Source organism: Rhinolophus ferrumequinum, chromosome 24 (assembly GCF_004115265.2).
Source record: "Rhinolophus ferrumequinum isolate MPI-CBG mRhiFer1 chromosome 24, mRhiFer1_v1.p, whole genome shotgun sequence".
NCBI lineage: Eukaryota > Metazoa > Chordata > Mammalia > Chiroptera > Rhinolophidae > Rhinolophus > Rhinolophus ferrumequinum.
Genome location: NC_046307.1, coordinates 5480908 through 5497917, shown reverse-complemented (window position 1 = coordinate 5497917; position 17010 = coordinate 5480908). Strand labels below are relative to the sequence as shown.

Below are 17010 nucleotides of genomic sequence, written 5' to 3'. Positions count from 1 at the left end.
GGCCCATCAGAAGAGATGGTTGTGGTGTGCATCAGCATTTGGGATTAATTACCAAAGGCCTCCATGCCTCTCCCAAGACCTGGCTGTTTAGTTGGAAATGGAAGCTGCTCCTTGTCCAGTGGGGACAGAGAACTTGCACTGGGAGTTGGGCTCTGAGTAGGTGACACTTCCTCTTCAGAAAATAGGGATAACAATGGTGCCCATCTCAGCATTAAATCAGAGTGTGTCGTGGAGAGTAGCTGGCACAGAAAGAAGAAGCCACAACTGTTATTGGAACTAGACAAGCCTGGCCTATCCCACCGGCCAGGCGCTGGCCAGGGTTGTTTCCAGAGGTGGGATCTATCTCTTCTGGCACTTCTGGAGCAAGCTTTCTACTGCAGAGATGCAAGCCTGAACTTGCTCCTTAACTTTTCTTGGCTCCCTATTGCCTTCCAGATAAAGCCTAAATTGACCAAGTTAGGTCAAGCCTAACTGGAGCAACAAGGCCCTGCAGGGACAGGCCCCTGTGCCTTCCGCATCCTTGCTTGAGGCTCTTTCTGTATACACTCTGTGCCCCACCACTCCCCGCCACTATCCTCTGGCCACACTGAACTGTGGTCAGTTTCTCCAAAGCCTGGTATTTCTTTGGGCTCTTCTGCTAGAACCTCTACCTCATCCCCTCCTTTCCTGGCTATTTTTGCATGTCCCTCAGGACTCCTTCTGGATGCCACTCCGGTAAGCTTTCCCTGACTGCTCCTGAGGCCTCCTCAGCTCCCCTAGCACTTGTTTCTCTCTGTGCTCAGCTTTCTACCTATTACTTACCTGTCTTCCCACCCACAAGGCTGTGAGGGGGAGCTCAATAAGTATCTGCTGAATTCATGAATGAAAATGGGGTAGTTTTAAGAAAAAAGGGATCACTGTATGCTGGCCAAATGTCTCCACAGGTATCTATGTCAGCAGGGTAGGAATTCGCAGTAACCATAGTTTAAAGATGAGGAAACTGAGGCTAAGGTAATTTTACTTTGCCCAACACTCAAATTCCTGAGCTCCTGTAGGCAAGCCCCTGTGCTGGGCCTTCTCACCATGTTGGAAGGTGTGCTGGCTAAGAGCAATGGATATTAGGCCAATCACACCAGGTGACAGGGCTCTGAGACCTTATAGAAGGGCTTAATCTTTTGGACCTCAGTTCTTCATACGGCCCCTAAAATGTTAAAGGAAGTACTGCATGTCAAGTGCCCGGTCCACAGCACAGACTCAGCAAGTATTTATTGATTCTAATCTCTGTCTTAAGGACAGGAGGCCCAGAAAGGGTCTCCGAGCTGAGATGAGGAGGGCAGGACAGAGCCTTCTTTTCCCACTTCAGTAGTCATGTGAAAAGCACGTGGCCCTGTGGGTCCCCTCAGCCCAGTGCTGGCACGTGTAAGGTGCCTGACTAGGGCCTGCTAGATGGGGAGGCGCCAGAGGTGCTGCTGTGGTGGAGACCTCTGAAGCCAAGTTCTACTCCAAGAGGCAGGAAGGGCCCACTGAGGTCACCCCAGGGAAGTCCAAGAGGGTTCCCTTGAGACCTGTCATTACCTGTTCATCCCCAGCTGCCTGTCTCCCTGTAGGCTCTACTCCTCTTCCATGGGGGGTCAGCTCTGGGAGGAACCATTGTCCCAGCCCCTCTTCACACCTTAGCACCTTTATTTAACTGTCTTTTCCTGAGGCAAGCATCTCATCCTTTATTTCCCCGGCACCCAGCACACTGCCTGGAATGCAGGAAATAGTCTCTGAATGAAGCATTCATCGAGTGCTTAGTCTGTACAGGCCCTAGCACTTACCTTTACCTTACAGGATCCTCCCAGGCCTTGTGCATTGGAAGCTGCAGGTAAGGAAACTGAGACTTGGGGCTGTTAAGTGACTGGCTCAAGGCCGTACATATAGTAGCAGCTCCCAGGCCCTCAGGACAGTCTGTGGGAAAGTAAAGGGTTGAGAGGAATCTTGATGAGTTGGCAATTGGCAGGGGGTAATCCTCAGTCAGAAATGATTGGCTCAAATTATTAGGTGTGAAAAAGGAACCACTCAGAGTTTCCTCACTCAACTGCCTAGAAGAGGTTAGCGGGAGTCACTCCTTAGCAGAACAAAGGGCTGGTCCCTGTAGGGCGGGACCCTGGGGTGTAGACCCAGCTATTCTCTGGCTGGTCCTAGCACACGGAACACTGCCAACCTGACTTTGCTCCTGGGAACCTTCAATGTACCTCATTCTCTTCAACCTCAGGAGGGCTTCTGGGGGAATCAGTGACCCCCTCATCACTCAGGTTTCAGTGGGGCACCTTCCATCTGAGAAAACCTGCTTGCTGTCTTGGCAGGGCCTGCATCCCTGCATTTACAGTGTGCTAAGATCCTGTAGTGTGCTTTCACGGCTGGACCCAGAGCCACGGAGAGCAGGAGGCTAGAGGCATCCTGAGCTCCAAACCTACTGCCTACTGGGGCCGGTCTCTCCTCTCAGGGTTAAGGTCGGGAAAGTCTGAAGGATGGAGTGTAGGGAGCTCCGTGAGGATGCCATGGAGGGCAATGCCAAAAGTGGCCTTTCTCCCAGGTGGGCTCACGGTTAACAGATAGAAGGGCTGTGGGTAAACGCTCCACTGGGGCAATAATTATGTACATTTACTAAGCCCTGGGAGGGATGGTAGTCACGTGGCTCTCGAGGGCGGTGCTCAGCTTTTGAGATGGAGTTAACTTTAATCACTGAAGGCTTTCTGGAGGAGGTGGAATTTTCTGTGGCGATCCATCGTGGTTTTCTCTGAACAGCGAGGATGCACTTAGCACTCTAGGGACCAGCTAGCTGCCAAGGTGAGCTTTTTGCCGGGAAGCAAGCCTGGAGAAGAGAGGGTCGGAGCAGGTTGGGGGAAGGGCCTGGGCGAGGGCAACTGGAGTCGTGGGGTCAACCTGGGCTTGGGTTCCTCGACCTGCCCTAATGCAGTCTTGGATGACTGAACGCGCCATGGCCGTGCAAGGCCGGTGCTGCGGAGCCCTGGGGGCCTGGGTGCAGGCCTCGAGGTCCGAGGCACCGGAGAACAGAGAGCCCCAGGCCGGGGATTAGGCCAGCAGTCTTCGCGGGGCCAGCACGGCAGTCCGCCCTCACAGCGCAGTTCCGCCGGGGTCCCGATGCCCGGCCCGCAGGGGCGAGGCGCGCGCTCCTCGGGGAGCGAGGCTGTGGAGCAGGCGGCCTGCGCCGGGCGGCGGTGGCACGAGAGGGCCATCTGCCTGGGTGCTGAGAACTGCAGCGTCCGCGGTGCGAGGCGCGGCCCCTTCGGGCCCCGGGCCCGCGTCCCCTGCCCCGCGCGCACACACCGACCGACGCCCGCCTGCGCCCGCGGCCCGACTCCCGGTGCCAGGCCCAGACCCAGACTAGGCGCGGGAGGCGGTGCAGGGATTAGTGGACCCCTCCCCCAGCGTTCCCCTCGCCCCGCCCGAGGCAGCGAGGACCCCTGGGCCCGGGGGTGGTGAGGGAGCTTCGTCCCGGCAGTGCCCGGGCTGGGGACTCGGCCTCACTGGGCGGGGGCCGCACGGCGAGGTGCGGGCGCGCTGTCAGGCTGCTGTCCGGCTCGGGTGCGGGGGGTGGGCTCAGCGCGGGGGTCGCCCGGCCGCATACCCCCGCCGAGGCCACGGCTGGGCGGGCAGTGCCCAGGCGGGTAACCCGACCCGACCCGGCTCCCGGTAGCCGCTCACCCCGCAAGGCCGGGCAGGGGGGGGAGGGAGCAGAATGGGGGGAGGGGGAAGGGAAGGGGTGGTGGGTGAGGGGCTGTGGGGCCCGCAGGGCCGAGTGCCCGGCCTGTCTACGCTGCTCTAGGGCGGCTGCTTGCGGCGCCCGGGACGAGCCAGTCCCCTGCCTCGCGGGCGTCGGGCCTGCGGCAGGAGGGAGCCCTGGGGCTGCACAGGCTTGGCTCAGGGAGGCAGACCCGAGCTGCTGCCTCCATTTTGTTTCCTGCTCAGCTTGGTCTGTGGTGGTGATGGTGGTGTGGGTTTGGGGTGCGGCCGGGCAGGGGGTTCACCTGCGGTCGTGCCTGCTCGGGGCCTGAGGCCTCGAAGACCCCAGCCCGAGCCCCCAGGTGAGACCCGCGGTAGGAGGGGGGTTGTCTTGGCCTCGGGCCGAGCCGAGCGGGCTGAGGACAGGTGCCCAGTGGATGGGGAGCCCGGGCTGTAACCTAAGATGGAGGCCGGGACTGACGCGGGCCCGAGCAAGGCTGGCGGGGCGGTCGGACAGGCCTCAGCCGGGCCAGGTGCCGCTGGGGTTGGGGCTCAAGACAGGTAGGGTGCTGGAGTCGTGTGCAGTTCGGGGCCAGCCCTGCGCCCCGAGGTAGGTGAGGGGACCGGAGTGCCACCCACGACGCTCGCAGGCCCCGACTCTCCGGGGAGGCGCGCGAGGTCCCTAGGGAGCTCGCCTCAGGCCCCGCCCGGGCTGCCGGGCCGCCCGTAGGCCCGGGCCGCGAGCGGGTGCGCAGGGGGAGGGGAGGGGGCGGCAGCGGCGGCTCCGCTGATTGGGCGGCGCGCTCGCGAGCCTGACTTCACCCGCCCTGAACCCCGAAGAGTGAGGCGAGGGGGCGCGCGCGCGCGCGCGCGGTGGGGGCAGGGGTGCGCGCGCACTCCGGGCCAGCAGCACGCGGGCCGGCGCGAGGCGCTCGGTCGCACGCGCCGCCACGGGGGCGCGCGCGGTGGGGGTGTGAGGAGGAGGAGGAGGCGGCGGCGGACTAGGCCGGGGCAGGTCGCGCTCGCTGCCTTCTCCCCTGAAGAGAGACGCGGGGGGAGGGGGGTACGGCGAGCGGCTTCGCTCTCTCCCCACCCCTCCGCTCGCGCCCCAGTGTTATGAGGGTCACCCCCTCCCCCCAGCCGGCCCGGGAGGGGGCACGGGGCACGGTAACTAGTGCGGTGGGGTGGGCGGCGGGCAGGCGCGAGGAGGGAGGAGGCGGCCGGGCGGGGAAGATGGTGGTGGCCGTGAGGTGAGGGGCGCAGGGGAGGGCCGGGCGCAGCGCGGTGTTGGTGGCCCGCGGCGTTGCAGCCGCGGGCCCCCTCCCCCTCCATCACTACCAGTCGGGCTCAGGCCTAGCCCGCCGGCCGCCGCGAACTTCCTCCCGGCGCGGCCCGTGCCCCGCCGGCCTATCGTGCACACCTCGGCCTCTGCTTCCCCTCAGGTAGCCGGCTGGGGGATGCGGGGCCGGCTGCCCCCCCGCAGCAAACTTTGCTTGCTGCTGAATATTGATGAGTGTGATCGGCTCGGCCAGGAGGTGCTGCCGTGGCTGCGGGAAGGAGCGCGGCCCGGGCAGGCGGCGGCGGCGTCGGCAGCAGCCATGTTTGTCAAGCTGTAGCAGCTGCTCCTGCTGCTGCCCTGACTCGGCTTCACTGGCTGCCTCCGTTTCTCCCACTGCTGCGTCCTGGCCTCTGGGCCCTGCAGCCGTGGACCGAGCCGGCCTGCAGTTAGGAAGGCGAGCTTCGGGGTGCACCCGGTTCTGCCGACTGGCCTGCGGCCTGGGGACGGCCGCTGTAAAGGCTCTGGCGCCGGCTGGGCGCAGGGTGCAGCGCTATTGTGACCGCTGCGCTCGAGCGAGCCAGGAAGAGGGGTAACCTTTTTTGTGCAGCGTCCGGGATCCCCCCCTCCCCGACCCTCCGAACCTCACGGGGAAATCCGGCCGCTGGACCCCCAGCGGAGGTGGAGGAAGACAATTCCTGTTTGAGATTTGGGAATTTCTACTGCCAAAGGGATTTTAATTTTAGTTCAGCCCAACTGTCCACCAGTCTGCAGTGCAGGAAAAAGGAACGGGCTGTTTCCATGTGGCAAGATCTGCCCACCTCCGGGAAGATGGAGTTTGTGGAGCCTCTCCGAGGCCATTTTTCCATCCACGGCTGGGGAACTTTTCCGCCCATGGAAGTGCAGCAGAAAGGCATCGAGGCCACTAGGCCTTGAGAAATGGCTGCCATTTTGAAGATAAGAGTCAAATGGCCTATTAACTCAGATTAATTTCTGTCTTTTTGGATTCCAGGTTGATGCTGGCCCAGGATGGATCAGACCTGTGAACTACCTAGAAGAAATTGTCTGCTGCCCTTTTCCAATCCAGTGAATTTAGATGCCCCTGAAGACAAGGACAGCCCTTTCGGTAATGGTCAATCCGATTTTTCTGAGCCACTTAATGGGTGTACTATGCAGTTATCGACTGCCAGTGGAACATCCCAAAATGCTTATGGACAAGATTCTCCATCTTGTTACATTCCACTGCGGAAACTACAGGATTTGGCCTCCATGATCAATGTAGAGTATTTAAATGGGTCTGCTGATGGATCAGAATCCTTTCAAGACCCTGAAAAAAGTGATTCAAGAGCTCAGTCGCCAATTGTTTGCACTTCCTTGAGTCCTGGTGGTCCAACAGCACTTGCTATGAAACAGGAACCCTCTTGTAATAACTCCCCCGAACTCCAGGTAAAAGTAACAAAGACCATCAAGAATGGCTTTCTGCACTTTGAGAGTTTTACTTGTGTGGACGATGTAGATTCTGAAATGGACCCAGAACAGCCAGTCACAGAGGATGAGAGTATAGAGGAGATCTTTGAGGACACTCAGACCAATGCCACCTGCAATTATGAGCCTAAATCAGAGAATGGTGTAGACGTGGCCATGGGAAATGAACAAGACAGCACACCAGAGAGTAGACACGGTGCAGTCAAATCGCCATTCTTGCCATTAGCTCCTCAAACTGAAACACAGAAAAATAAGCAAAGAAATGAAGTGGACGGCAGCAATGAAAAAGCAGCCCTTCTCCCAGCCCCCTTTTCACTAGGAGATACAAACGTTACCATAGAAGAGCAATTAAACTCAATAAATTTATCTTTTCAGGATGATCCAGAGTCCAGTACCAGTACATTAGGAAACATGCTAGAATTACCTGGAACTTCATCATCATCTACTTCACAGGAATTGCCATTTGTAAGCAGTTTTTGGTACAACTTAAATATACACATAAATGTATATATACAGGCAACTTAAAAGGAAACATAACTAATTGGTTTTTGGTTTATCAGTTCACAGCTGAAAGCCTATTGCTAATGATAAGCTTTTTGGGGAACTTTTACTATGATTTTTAAATTTATCTCTATTGTGTGAGTTTGGTTCTTTTTAGATTTTCCCAATTAACTCTCCTTTGAGGACTGGCTAAGAGTTAAACTTTTAGGCGTTTTTGATTTAGTTCAGATTTAATTTTCCAAGATGGAGGTGTACATTATTCAGCTTTTTTTTTTTTTTTTTTTAAGTGAGTGTCGGCTTGCTGGTATCTTGAGTATAAGTGAACCAACTAATTACTTGGAGTCCTGTTTTTACATAAGGCATGCTTATTGTTTTGGGTGACTCTTGCTGCAGGTTGAAGTCCAATTTGGGCAAAAATTGGAAGTGACTAAGATGAGACATCAGTCCAAATTTAAATTAGACTAATTTTTCTGAGCTACCTGTTGTGAAGGTACAGTATCGTATGCTTTAGATAACTGCCACCATCAGTAGGCTCTTGAACTTTTCCTAGATTTTAATTTTGAGGTATATATGTGTGTATATATGTATATCTAGATGTATATACATATATCGTATGTGTGTACATGTGTAGAAATGGAAAAAAAATAATTTGAGTTATTCAGTAGTGCTGTGTAATAGAGGGTGTTTAAAGTGATAAAATTCTTTTTTATGTGATCTTAGGCAGAAATTCTCGACTGTCTCTAGTTACCTAAGTGATTAGTTGACTTCCTTTAGCCTCAGTTTCATCACCTTTAAAATCTGAAACTGTTTGATTGTTAAAAACGTTCCTTTCAGCTTTAAATATTTGGTTCTGATTTTGTTTCTGCCCAGATACCCTGTCATGGTCACCTGTAATGTCACCAAAGAGGATTCCTCCCATCCCTACCCCCACCAAATGCCTCTGAAATACTATGTAAAGATTTAACCAGACAGAATTTTAGCATGTGTGGTGATTGTTTTGTGGCATTAAATAGTCACTTTACCATATAGCCCTGCTATTCTTTAAAGTTACAAAAGGAGAATGGGGGTGTGTCGCTTTTGTTTCTATTGATTCGTATCTTAAATATGCTGTAATATTTTTTGGTTTCTTAGCTTAGCGGTTGTAGATTTAAACATTTTGTTTTGGTAGTTACCTTGAGTCTGTATTGTGCTAGATATTTTTTAGGGTGAATAGGCCATATTGGCAACCTATTGGCAGCTCAGACGAATCCATGTTCTTGCTTTCACGTTGAAATTGATTTTATGCACACATACATAGTTTTGCCTTTGTATTTACATGAAAACGTAGCTCTAACAGTGGAGATAGATGTTTCTTTTTTATTGTATTTTTTTTTTTTAAGGAGGGCGCAGCTCATAGTGGTTTTCTACACGGGGACCGAATCGGCACCTTGGTGCTGTCAGCACCAGGCTCTAACCAACTGAGCTAACCGGCCACCCCTAGATGTTTCTTTAGAAGCATACAAGTAGAGGTAGAAATCTGTTTGATTTTCATCAAAGAGATATCGGTGGAGTATTGGTTTTGTTAAAAACAATTGAAAATATTGGAGCCTATTGACAGTATGTTATGTATTTAAAATGAGAGTTAGCAAACTTGTATAAGTGTAGAAACATTTTTTTCAGACAGAAAATCTAAATTGTTAAAAGACTATGGGTTTGAAGAAACAAGTATCTTTAATTTATTCTTTTAGGCCTTCGGGTCAAAGTTGAACTATTGCTTTGATTTTTGCCTTTGATATTTTTTATCTGAAGATTTAAGAACATGAAGTCAATCTCAGAATGCAAATTTAGCTGAATAGTATAGCTTGGGGAAGCTATCTAAAATCGTATATAGCCACACACTATTGACGTATTCAGACTATTTAGTTGATTCATTGAAGCAGCAGGTATAGCACACTCACTCTGTATTAGGTCCTGTGCTCAGAGCTGGACATTTTGCAAAATCTCTAGCAAATGCTGTTTTTCTCCTAGTCTGTAATATTGTGATAGAATAAAGATTCTCTTGGCGAGAGTAAGAGTAGTTATTAGGGTTGTAAACCTCATGTCTGGAATTAGAGAAAGACACATAATTCAAGATCATATTGTCTGTTGTTTTGTATATCTAGCTATAAGCACACTGTTTGCCTCCTGTCATGAATGAGCAGTTTACCCTCATGTGCACTTCAGTTATTTTGTTTGTATACAGTGATGTCATTATTTGATTGTCATTATACTTAATAATTCTGACCTGTTGCTTTTATATTTAATGGGGTTGATACCTTCTCATTTCTGCCAGTGTACATATAGTGCACAGTACTTTGTGTGCTGGATAAAATCTTGAAGGAAGGTTGGTCCCCAGAGCTCCAAGTTTAAACAGGCGACACCGTAGTTTATTAAGTGCTTTGCTCTGTGTCGTCTCTGGGTCTCTTCATAGCCTTTTAGTACAAAGAGATGTCATAGAAGACATAGGTCAACCTTCAAGGCACTTGAGATTATTGGAGACAAGACTGAAAGCCTTGAAATAATGGAATTATGTGAGTACTCTTGGCATTCTTGAGTGACTTCTGAAGGTCTCTGACACTTTCCTGGGCCTGAAGTAACTCCTGGTTTTCTCACGAGGCTGATTTGCTGTAGTTGTTTGTTTTCTACCTCACTTAGTTTAGTTATTTTATGGAGAATTTATACTTGAGCAGAGACAGCAGTAGAAAAAGGGGTAAATCCATCAAGATTATTTCAAAGGGGGAAATTGACAGCCCTTTGGGGATGGCCTGGATTGCAGGAAAAATGGAGCCTGGCTTTGAAGAATGAAGGAGAGAGAGAAGTGTAGATGATGTCTAAGGCTTGTCACGTTGGTGACTGAGCCAAAAAATTCCTTAGGGGTTCTCTCCTCATCATCCCAGCAATTCTCTACTCCCTCCTTTCCTCTCGGACGAAAATTGATCCTATCTCCACAACCTCTCAGGTTGTGCTATCCAACTTCCTTCTTGCGGGAGGACCTTGTTTTATTCATTACACTTTCCCTCTGGGATGTTTATTCTCTACCTCTCTACTGCATCACATTTTCTGCCTAAAAACAAGATGACATCCTCCTATTCTAAAGGAACCTTCTTCTATCTTGTAACCCTCCAATTGTCTTTCCCCTTTACTGGTGAATTTCTTTTTTCTTTTTTTAAGTTTGTGTTGGGAAACTGTGTTTCTCCAGGGCCCATCAGCTTCAAGTAATTGTCCTTCAATCCAGTTGTGGAGGGTGCAGCTCAGCTCCAAGTCCAGTTCCTGTTTTCAATCTTTACTTGCAGGGGGCGCAGCCCATCAACCCGTGAGGGAATTGAACCGGCAACCTTGTTGAGAGCTCGCAGGCAGCAACTGAGCCATCTGGCCACCCCTACTGCTGAATTTCTTGAAAGAATTGTCTGCTTCATGTACCTCTGCTTAAAGCTCTCTGGATTGGCTTCTATGTCCTCCACTCTACTGAAGCTGTTCTTTCATAAGTCACAAATGACACTTCCATACTTACCCTACTAGATTTGCAGCATTTTCACCACTACTCCTTTAAATAGTTCTTTTTTTTTTAAATTAAAGTTTATTGGGGTGACAATTGTTAGTAAAATTACATAGATTTCAGGTGTACAATTCTGTAATACATTATCTATATCTCACATTGTGTGTTCACCACCCAGAGTCAGTTCTCTTTCGACACCATATATTAGACCCCATTTACCCTCTTCTAGAGCTTCCCTCCCCCCTTACTCTCTGGTACCCCTAAACTATTATCTATGTCTATGAGTTTTTGTTTCTTCATTTGTTTGTCTTGTTCTTTTGTTGTTTTCAGTTTTATATACTATATATCAGTGAAATCATATGGTTCTCTATTTTTTCTGTCTGACTTACAGCATTATCGTCTCAAGATCCATCCATGTTGTCACAAGTGGTACTATTTCATCTTACCGCCGAATAGTATTCCATTGTGTATATATACCACAACTTCTTTATCCTTTCATCTTTCGGAGGACATTTTCGTTGTTTCCATGTCTTGACCACCGTAAATAAAGCTGCGATGAACATTGGAGCACACGTGTTTTTTGACTGCTTCCTCTCTTTTCTTCCTTTCCTCTTTCCTTAATTGTCTGCAGTCTCATCCACTTTCATTGATTCATTGTGCGCTACTCTGCTGTGTGGAAACTCTCGACTTGATTTCTGAGCATCAGACCAAGAAATTCTAATTGCCAACCAAGCTTCTCTTTTATTGCCAAACATGCATTTCCTTCTGTGTTAATGATGGCATCATCCTCCTGTTCATTTCAAGGCAGGAAACGTTGGAGTCACTTATTCATTTGCATGATCAAAGCACATAGAATGCCTGCCTCCTCCATGCTAGGCACTGCTCGTATAAAAGCAAGTCTGTGTTCTTAAGGAACTTGACTGTGTGGGGAAGACAAGTGTCAACAATGACAATACAGAATACTAAGTGGTCCGGTATATGTTATCGATTCAGTACTGTAGGAGTGTGGAGGAGGCATGCCTGGAGTACTCAGGGCGAACTTCGCAGAGGGGTTGTATATAATTTGAGAAGAGACATGCTGTATGTAACAGGGAATAGCATATACAAGTTTCAAGAAATCCTTTGATGGGAATCTGGGAAGAGTGGGGTTGTCAGGAGATAAAGATAGGCCTTGTATGCCATGCTATAGAGTTGACTTTTTATGTTGCTTCTAAATAATGCATATCCTTTCAGTCTTTTCATTCCCATTCTACTATGAGGTCTTTATCACTGATCTTCATACAATTTTTCTCTCCAGTCTATCTTATACAAAGTTACTTTTGACCTTGAAAATGAGGAATACTAGGTCTCTGATTTATCTTTAATGCCTTATTCCTCTCCTCATTTGCCTACCAAATAAAGCCCAAATTCAATGTCCTTCGATAGATAGGACCCCTGTCCTGACCTTTCCAAATCATATACCCAGGTCATCCTGGATTGTTAGTGGTGCCTTGCTTCATATTGTCCCCTGGCTCAGGCCTTCATCTTCCTGGTCTGATTTCATCTTTGCATCTTAACAATGTGTAGCATGGTGCCTTCTTTGTATTAGACACTCGTATTTATTGAGTAAAAGAATGAATGGTGCTATTACAGAGATGAGGGGGCTAAATTTTAGATTAGGAAGATGATGGATGGAATCTCAGCTCTCATCTTCAATGTACCAAATTTCAAAACTTAAGAGGTGTTTTGCCTTCATCTCCTTATGCACTCAATTTCTAAGGCCTTTGAGCTCCCTAATATCTCAAGCATTAATTTTTCTCTCGCTTCTCACTTTCAGTCTCCTACCTAAGTATATTAAATCGTAATGATTTTATGTTGGACCCATCTCAGTGTATACTGTGCTACCTGTTTAGTTGGAGAAGTTCCTTTAATCTCTCTGAGGCCCAGTTCCTTATTTCTAAATAAGGGCTGATACCTAACAGTATTGCTTGAGAGGGTGCAAAAGATAATTTATTTGAAGCATCTAGTTCTGAAGGAGGAGCTCATTAAGTGATGCCTATTATATGCCAAGAGCCAAATGCAATTTGAAAGAGCTGTGAATTTTGAGAAACATCTTTGCATTTTTTATTTTGTCTCTATTCAGAAACTCTTTTCTTGCTAATTGGTAAGGACATTAAACTGTTGACAGTTTATTTTTGTTTAATAATTGGGAATTTGATCCATTTTTGTTTGATAATCAGGAGTATTTAATTTGTGCAGTAGGATCAGTATCTTTCTGTACCCTAACTATTAAGTGGTGTAACTTTATTACGTTGTTGCTTTTTGTTGCTTGTGTTTTGTTAGGGGTATAAATGTTTCATTTCCACCTTCTGGGAAGCCCATTGAAAGGAGACCTGCCTCTTTTCTGGTTGTGGGTTTGATTTTCAATTAACAGTTGTTCCTGAAACTTTTCAAATGATCTCAAATGCAGCCTTTTGAAGAAATTGTTATGAATCTTTTTAGTTAGAAAAGTAATTAATATTCGTGGTTAAAAAAAGTCGAATTAAAAAATAGAATATAAAAGTCTTTTTATTTCTGTCACCCCTCATATACTCCCTCATTTGCACTGTTGATATTCTATTAGAATTTTCTTTGTAAATCTTTTGGTAGCACAAGTGGCCTAATAGATGTATCATTCGATATCTTGGTTAATATGTTAAGGACATCTTGTTATATGAGCATACATACATCTGCATTCTTTTTTTTCTTTTTATTGAAATTTTTATTGGGGTAAATACAGATCCACACACAGTTTTAAGAATCCGGAGAAATCCCTTGTGTATTTTGCCTCGTTTTGCAATGGTAATGTTTTGCAAAAACATTTAATATCACAGCTAGGATATTGATTTGACGTTGCTATAATACACCAATCTTATTCAGGTTTCCCCTTAATAAATTAAAACAGATATTAGTGTTTGTTCCTGTATTAGTTGAAATTTCTTTATTAAGGCTTCTAAAGTTCTTTCCACATCTCCAGTGACCTTATGTAAAATGCCATAATATTCTGTTAAAGATTGCTGGAAGGATAAAATCCATTTTGGATTAAATTAAAAATAATTACTGGTTATATGATATCCCCTAATATACTAGGAAGAGTCTGAAGATAGTCTTTCTTTGTAAATTATGAGAGTATATTCCCCTTGTCATTTCTAATTTCCCTTTTTAAAAAATTTGTATTGGGGAACAGTGTGATTTTTTTTTTTTTTTTTCCAGGACCTATCAGCTCCAAGTCAAGTCACTGTTTTCGCTCTAGTTGTGGAGGGCGCAGCTCACTGGCCCGTGTGGGAATTGAACCGGCGACCTTGGTGTTAAGAGCACTGCACTCTCACCAAGTGAGCCAGTGGCCGCCCCATCTAATTTCTCTTGATATTGTAATTGGAACCGTTGAAATCGCTGGTGAAAGTAGGTGATGTACGGGTTATATCTGTACCCAGTAAAAATAACAGACATTGATGTCATGTAATTGTCATTGGAAGTTTACATTCAAAGTCATATCTTTAACATTGTAGTTGGTTCAACTGACAATGTATTGAATCTATTTTTATAATTAGCATATCAAGGAATAACACTTCACCATGCCATGATCTGTAAAGAATTGCAGAGCAGTTGGAGAGAAGTAATAAAGTTCTACATTTAAAGTGCTTTTCTTTTTAACATAGTAGAGCTTTGTGGCAGAAGTGTTATATAGTAGTGCAGGTAATTAAACCACTGAAATTAGTTCTTTGGTGGAGTAGACTAGAGTTATAAATAAAGTCTTGAGAGGTACCTTACTAATTTCATAGTAATGTGTGTGGAACTCTTTCCTAAGGATAAACTGTTGATAGTGGAATTACCAGGGCAATGGGTTAAATGTTTTGTGTCTGTTGATGTACCTGCTTCTTTTCTGTATGGCTTTCCAAAGGGACTGTACCATTTTGCACAGATCTAAGTAGTGTATGAGTCTAGCATTTGCCACACTTGGATAACAAAGCCAATTTTTATAGCATTGATGTTTGTTCTTTATAAAATAGGTATATAATTCTACCACAGGTTAATTTAATTAATGCAGCTTGATTATCAAAAATGATTTCTGTTAGTTTACTGTTTATATTTTTCCTATGACCTTTGTGTCTGTATCCTTTGCTGACTTATCTGTTTGGATTTTAATGTTTTATAGCTGTTATCCTTTTATCTCGTTGGGTATAAATATTTCTTCTCAGTCTGTTTTTCATTTTAGTTAATGATTTTCTGTAGTTGTACAGCTGAAGTTTCATTTTCAGTATAGCCAGATCTGTGGTTTGGAGTGATTCTTTTTAATTGATTCATAGCTTATTATGCTTCTATATATTTGATACAGAATTTTATAGACTTGTAAAAATTTGAAGAAATATCTGCTTATTGATTTAATAGGGATTTTATTGATTTAACAGTCTTATTGATTTAATAGGGATTTTATTTTAATATCTAGTACTATGCTGGTGATAATTTTTATAGTGCCTTTAATATCCTTGTTGAAAACAAATTCTTAGAGCTGTGGAAGGAATGTTTTCCTCTGTATCAGTTATCTATTCTGCCTAACACATTACATTCAAATTCAGCAGCCTAAAACAAACCTTGTCAGAGGATTAGGAATCAGGGAGTGGCATAGCTGGGTGGTTCTGGCTCAGAGTCTCATGAGACTGCAATTGAGATGGCGCTAGAACTGCAGTCATCTGAAGGCTGTAAGATCCCTGTCCAAGATGGCTCACTCATGGCTGCTGGCTATAGGAAGCCTCAGTTCCTTGCCATGTGAGCCTTTCCATAGGGCTGCTCATTTTGTCCCTCACTTCCCCCAGAGTGAATGAACCAAGAGAGGAGGACGGACCAAGCAGGAACATCCAAGGGGACACCGTTTGGGAAGGGACTACACGAGGGCCTGAATACCATGAGGTGGGAACCATTGGGGGCCACCCAGGAGGCTGGTTACCACATCCACACAACAAGAAATGAATAGTTGAATTAAAGGCGAATTAGCTTAAGTAAACAAGTGTCTACTGTAATGCACCACTTTTCACTTTAAAGCTGTACTAATGGACTTTGTTTTTTCAAATTTAATTTTTTTTTTTTTTAAAGATTTTATTGGGAAAGGGGAACAGGACTTTATTGGGGAACAGTGTGTACTTCCAGGCCTTTTTTTTCCATGTCAAGTTGTTGTCCTTTCAATCTTAGTTGTGGAGGGTGCCGTTCAGCTTCAAGTTGTTGTCCTTTCAGTCTTAGTTGTGGAGGGCGCAGCTCAGCTCCAGGTCCAGTTGCCATTTTTCTAGTTGCAGGAGGCACAGCCCACCATCCCTTGTGGGAGTCGAACCGGCAACCTTGTGATTGAGAGCCCACTTGCCCATGTGGGAATCGAACTGGCAGCCTTCAGAGTCAGGAGCGTGGAGCTCTAACCGCCTGAGCCACTGGGCCGGCCCCCATCTGACATTTTTAATTCAAATATTCTTTTGCTGAAAGTGAAGACACACATGAGCAATTTTGAATGTATGCAAATACAACTGTAGGATAAATCTCCAGAAGTGGAATTGTGGGTCAAAGTTAAATATGTTTATAATTTTGAAAGATACTGCCAAATTCCCCATTAAAAAAATGTATATATTTACACTCCCAATCAGCAGTATATTGAATGTGGCGATTTCAATGGGGATTCTTTATTTAATTTTTATTTTTAATTGTGGTAAAATACATATAGCATAAACTTTACCATCCTACTCAATTTTAAGTGTGCAGTTCAATAATTTTAAGTATATTCACATTTTTGTGCAACCATTCTCCAGAATGCTTTCCATCTTGAAAAACTGAAACTATCCGTTAAATAACTTCCCACCCTCCAGCCCCACCTCCTGGCAATCACCATTCTACTTTCTGCCCCTGAATTTCACTGCGCTAGATATCTCATGTAAGTGGAATCATATAGTATTTATCTTTTTGTGACTGGCTTATCTCACTTAGTAAAATGTATTCAGAGTTCACTTATGTTGTAGCATGTCAGAATTTTCCTTTTTAAAGATAACCTATTGTATGTAACACCACATTTTCTTTGCTCATCAGTCAGTGGACACCTTTTGTCTATTGTGAATAATGCTGATATGAACATGAGTGTACAGATGAATCTTTTGGGATTCAGTGGGGATTCTTTTTTTCTTTTTCTTTTTTCTTCCTTTTTTTTTTTTTTTTTTTTTTTTTTTTTAAGGGCGCAGCTCACAGTGGCCTATGCGGGGATTGAACCGTTAACCTTGGTGCTACCAGCACCATGCTCTAACCAACTGAACTAACCAACCATCCCCCAGTGGGGTTTCTAAATGAAGGTACTTCTTCTAGCTGAGGGGGAAAGGAATAATAAACTTTTATTTGGTACCCAAATTACCCAGAGTTTAGATATTTCGTACTTTTTCTCTTTTTAAAATAAGTTTTCTAAGGTATTTTTTGTTTTAAAAGCATGGACTTTTAAAAATTAAATCAACATCTTACATTTACATCATTTTACATAAGAATT

At 46.2% G+C, this 17010-nt stretch overlaps 1 protein-coding gene across 7 annotated transcripts in view; it reads left to right on the top strand.

Moving 5' to 3' along the window:
• Nucleotides 1–3783: 3783 nt before the first annotated feature.
• The window catches only part of NSD1 (nuclear receptor binding SET domain protein 1), a 164757-nt gene continuing 151530 nt past the window's right edge, over nucleotides 3784–17010 (top strand). The window contains exons 1-3 of one of the 7 annotated variants that reach the window (XM_033095857.1): nucleotides 3790–4070; nucleotides 5997–6110; nucleotides 6845–6934. In XM_033095857.1, coding sequence (XP_032951748.1) covers nucleotides 6081–6110; nucleotides 6845–6934 — 120 coding nt within the window. In that variant the 5' untranslated portion in view covers nucleotides 3790–4070; nucleotides 5997–6080. Of the gene's footprint in view, nucleotides 4071–4644; nucleotides 4876–5128; nucleotides 5151–5996; nucleotides 6935–17010 lie in introns of those variants that run through there. The other 6 variants (XM_033095856.1, XM_033095858.1, XM_033095860.1 and 3 more) reach the window with 6 other exon arrangements.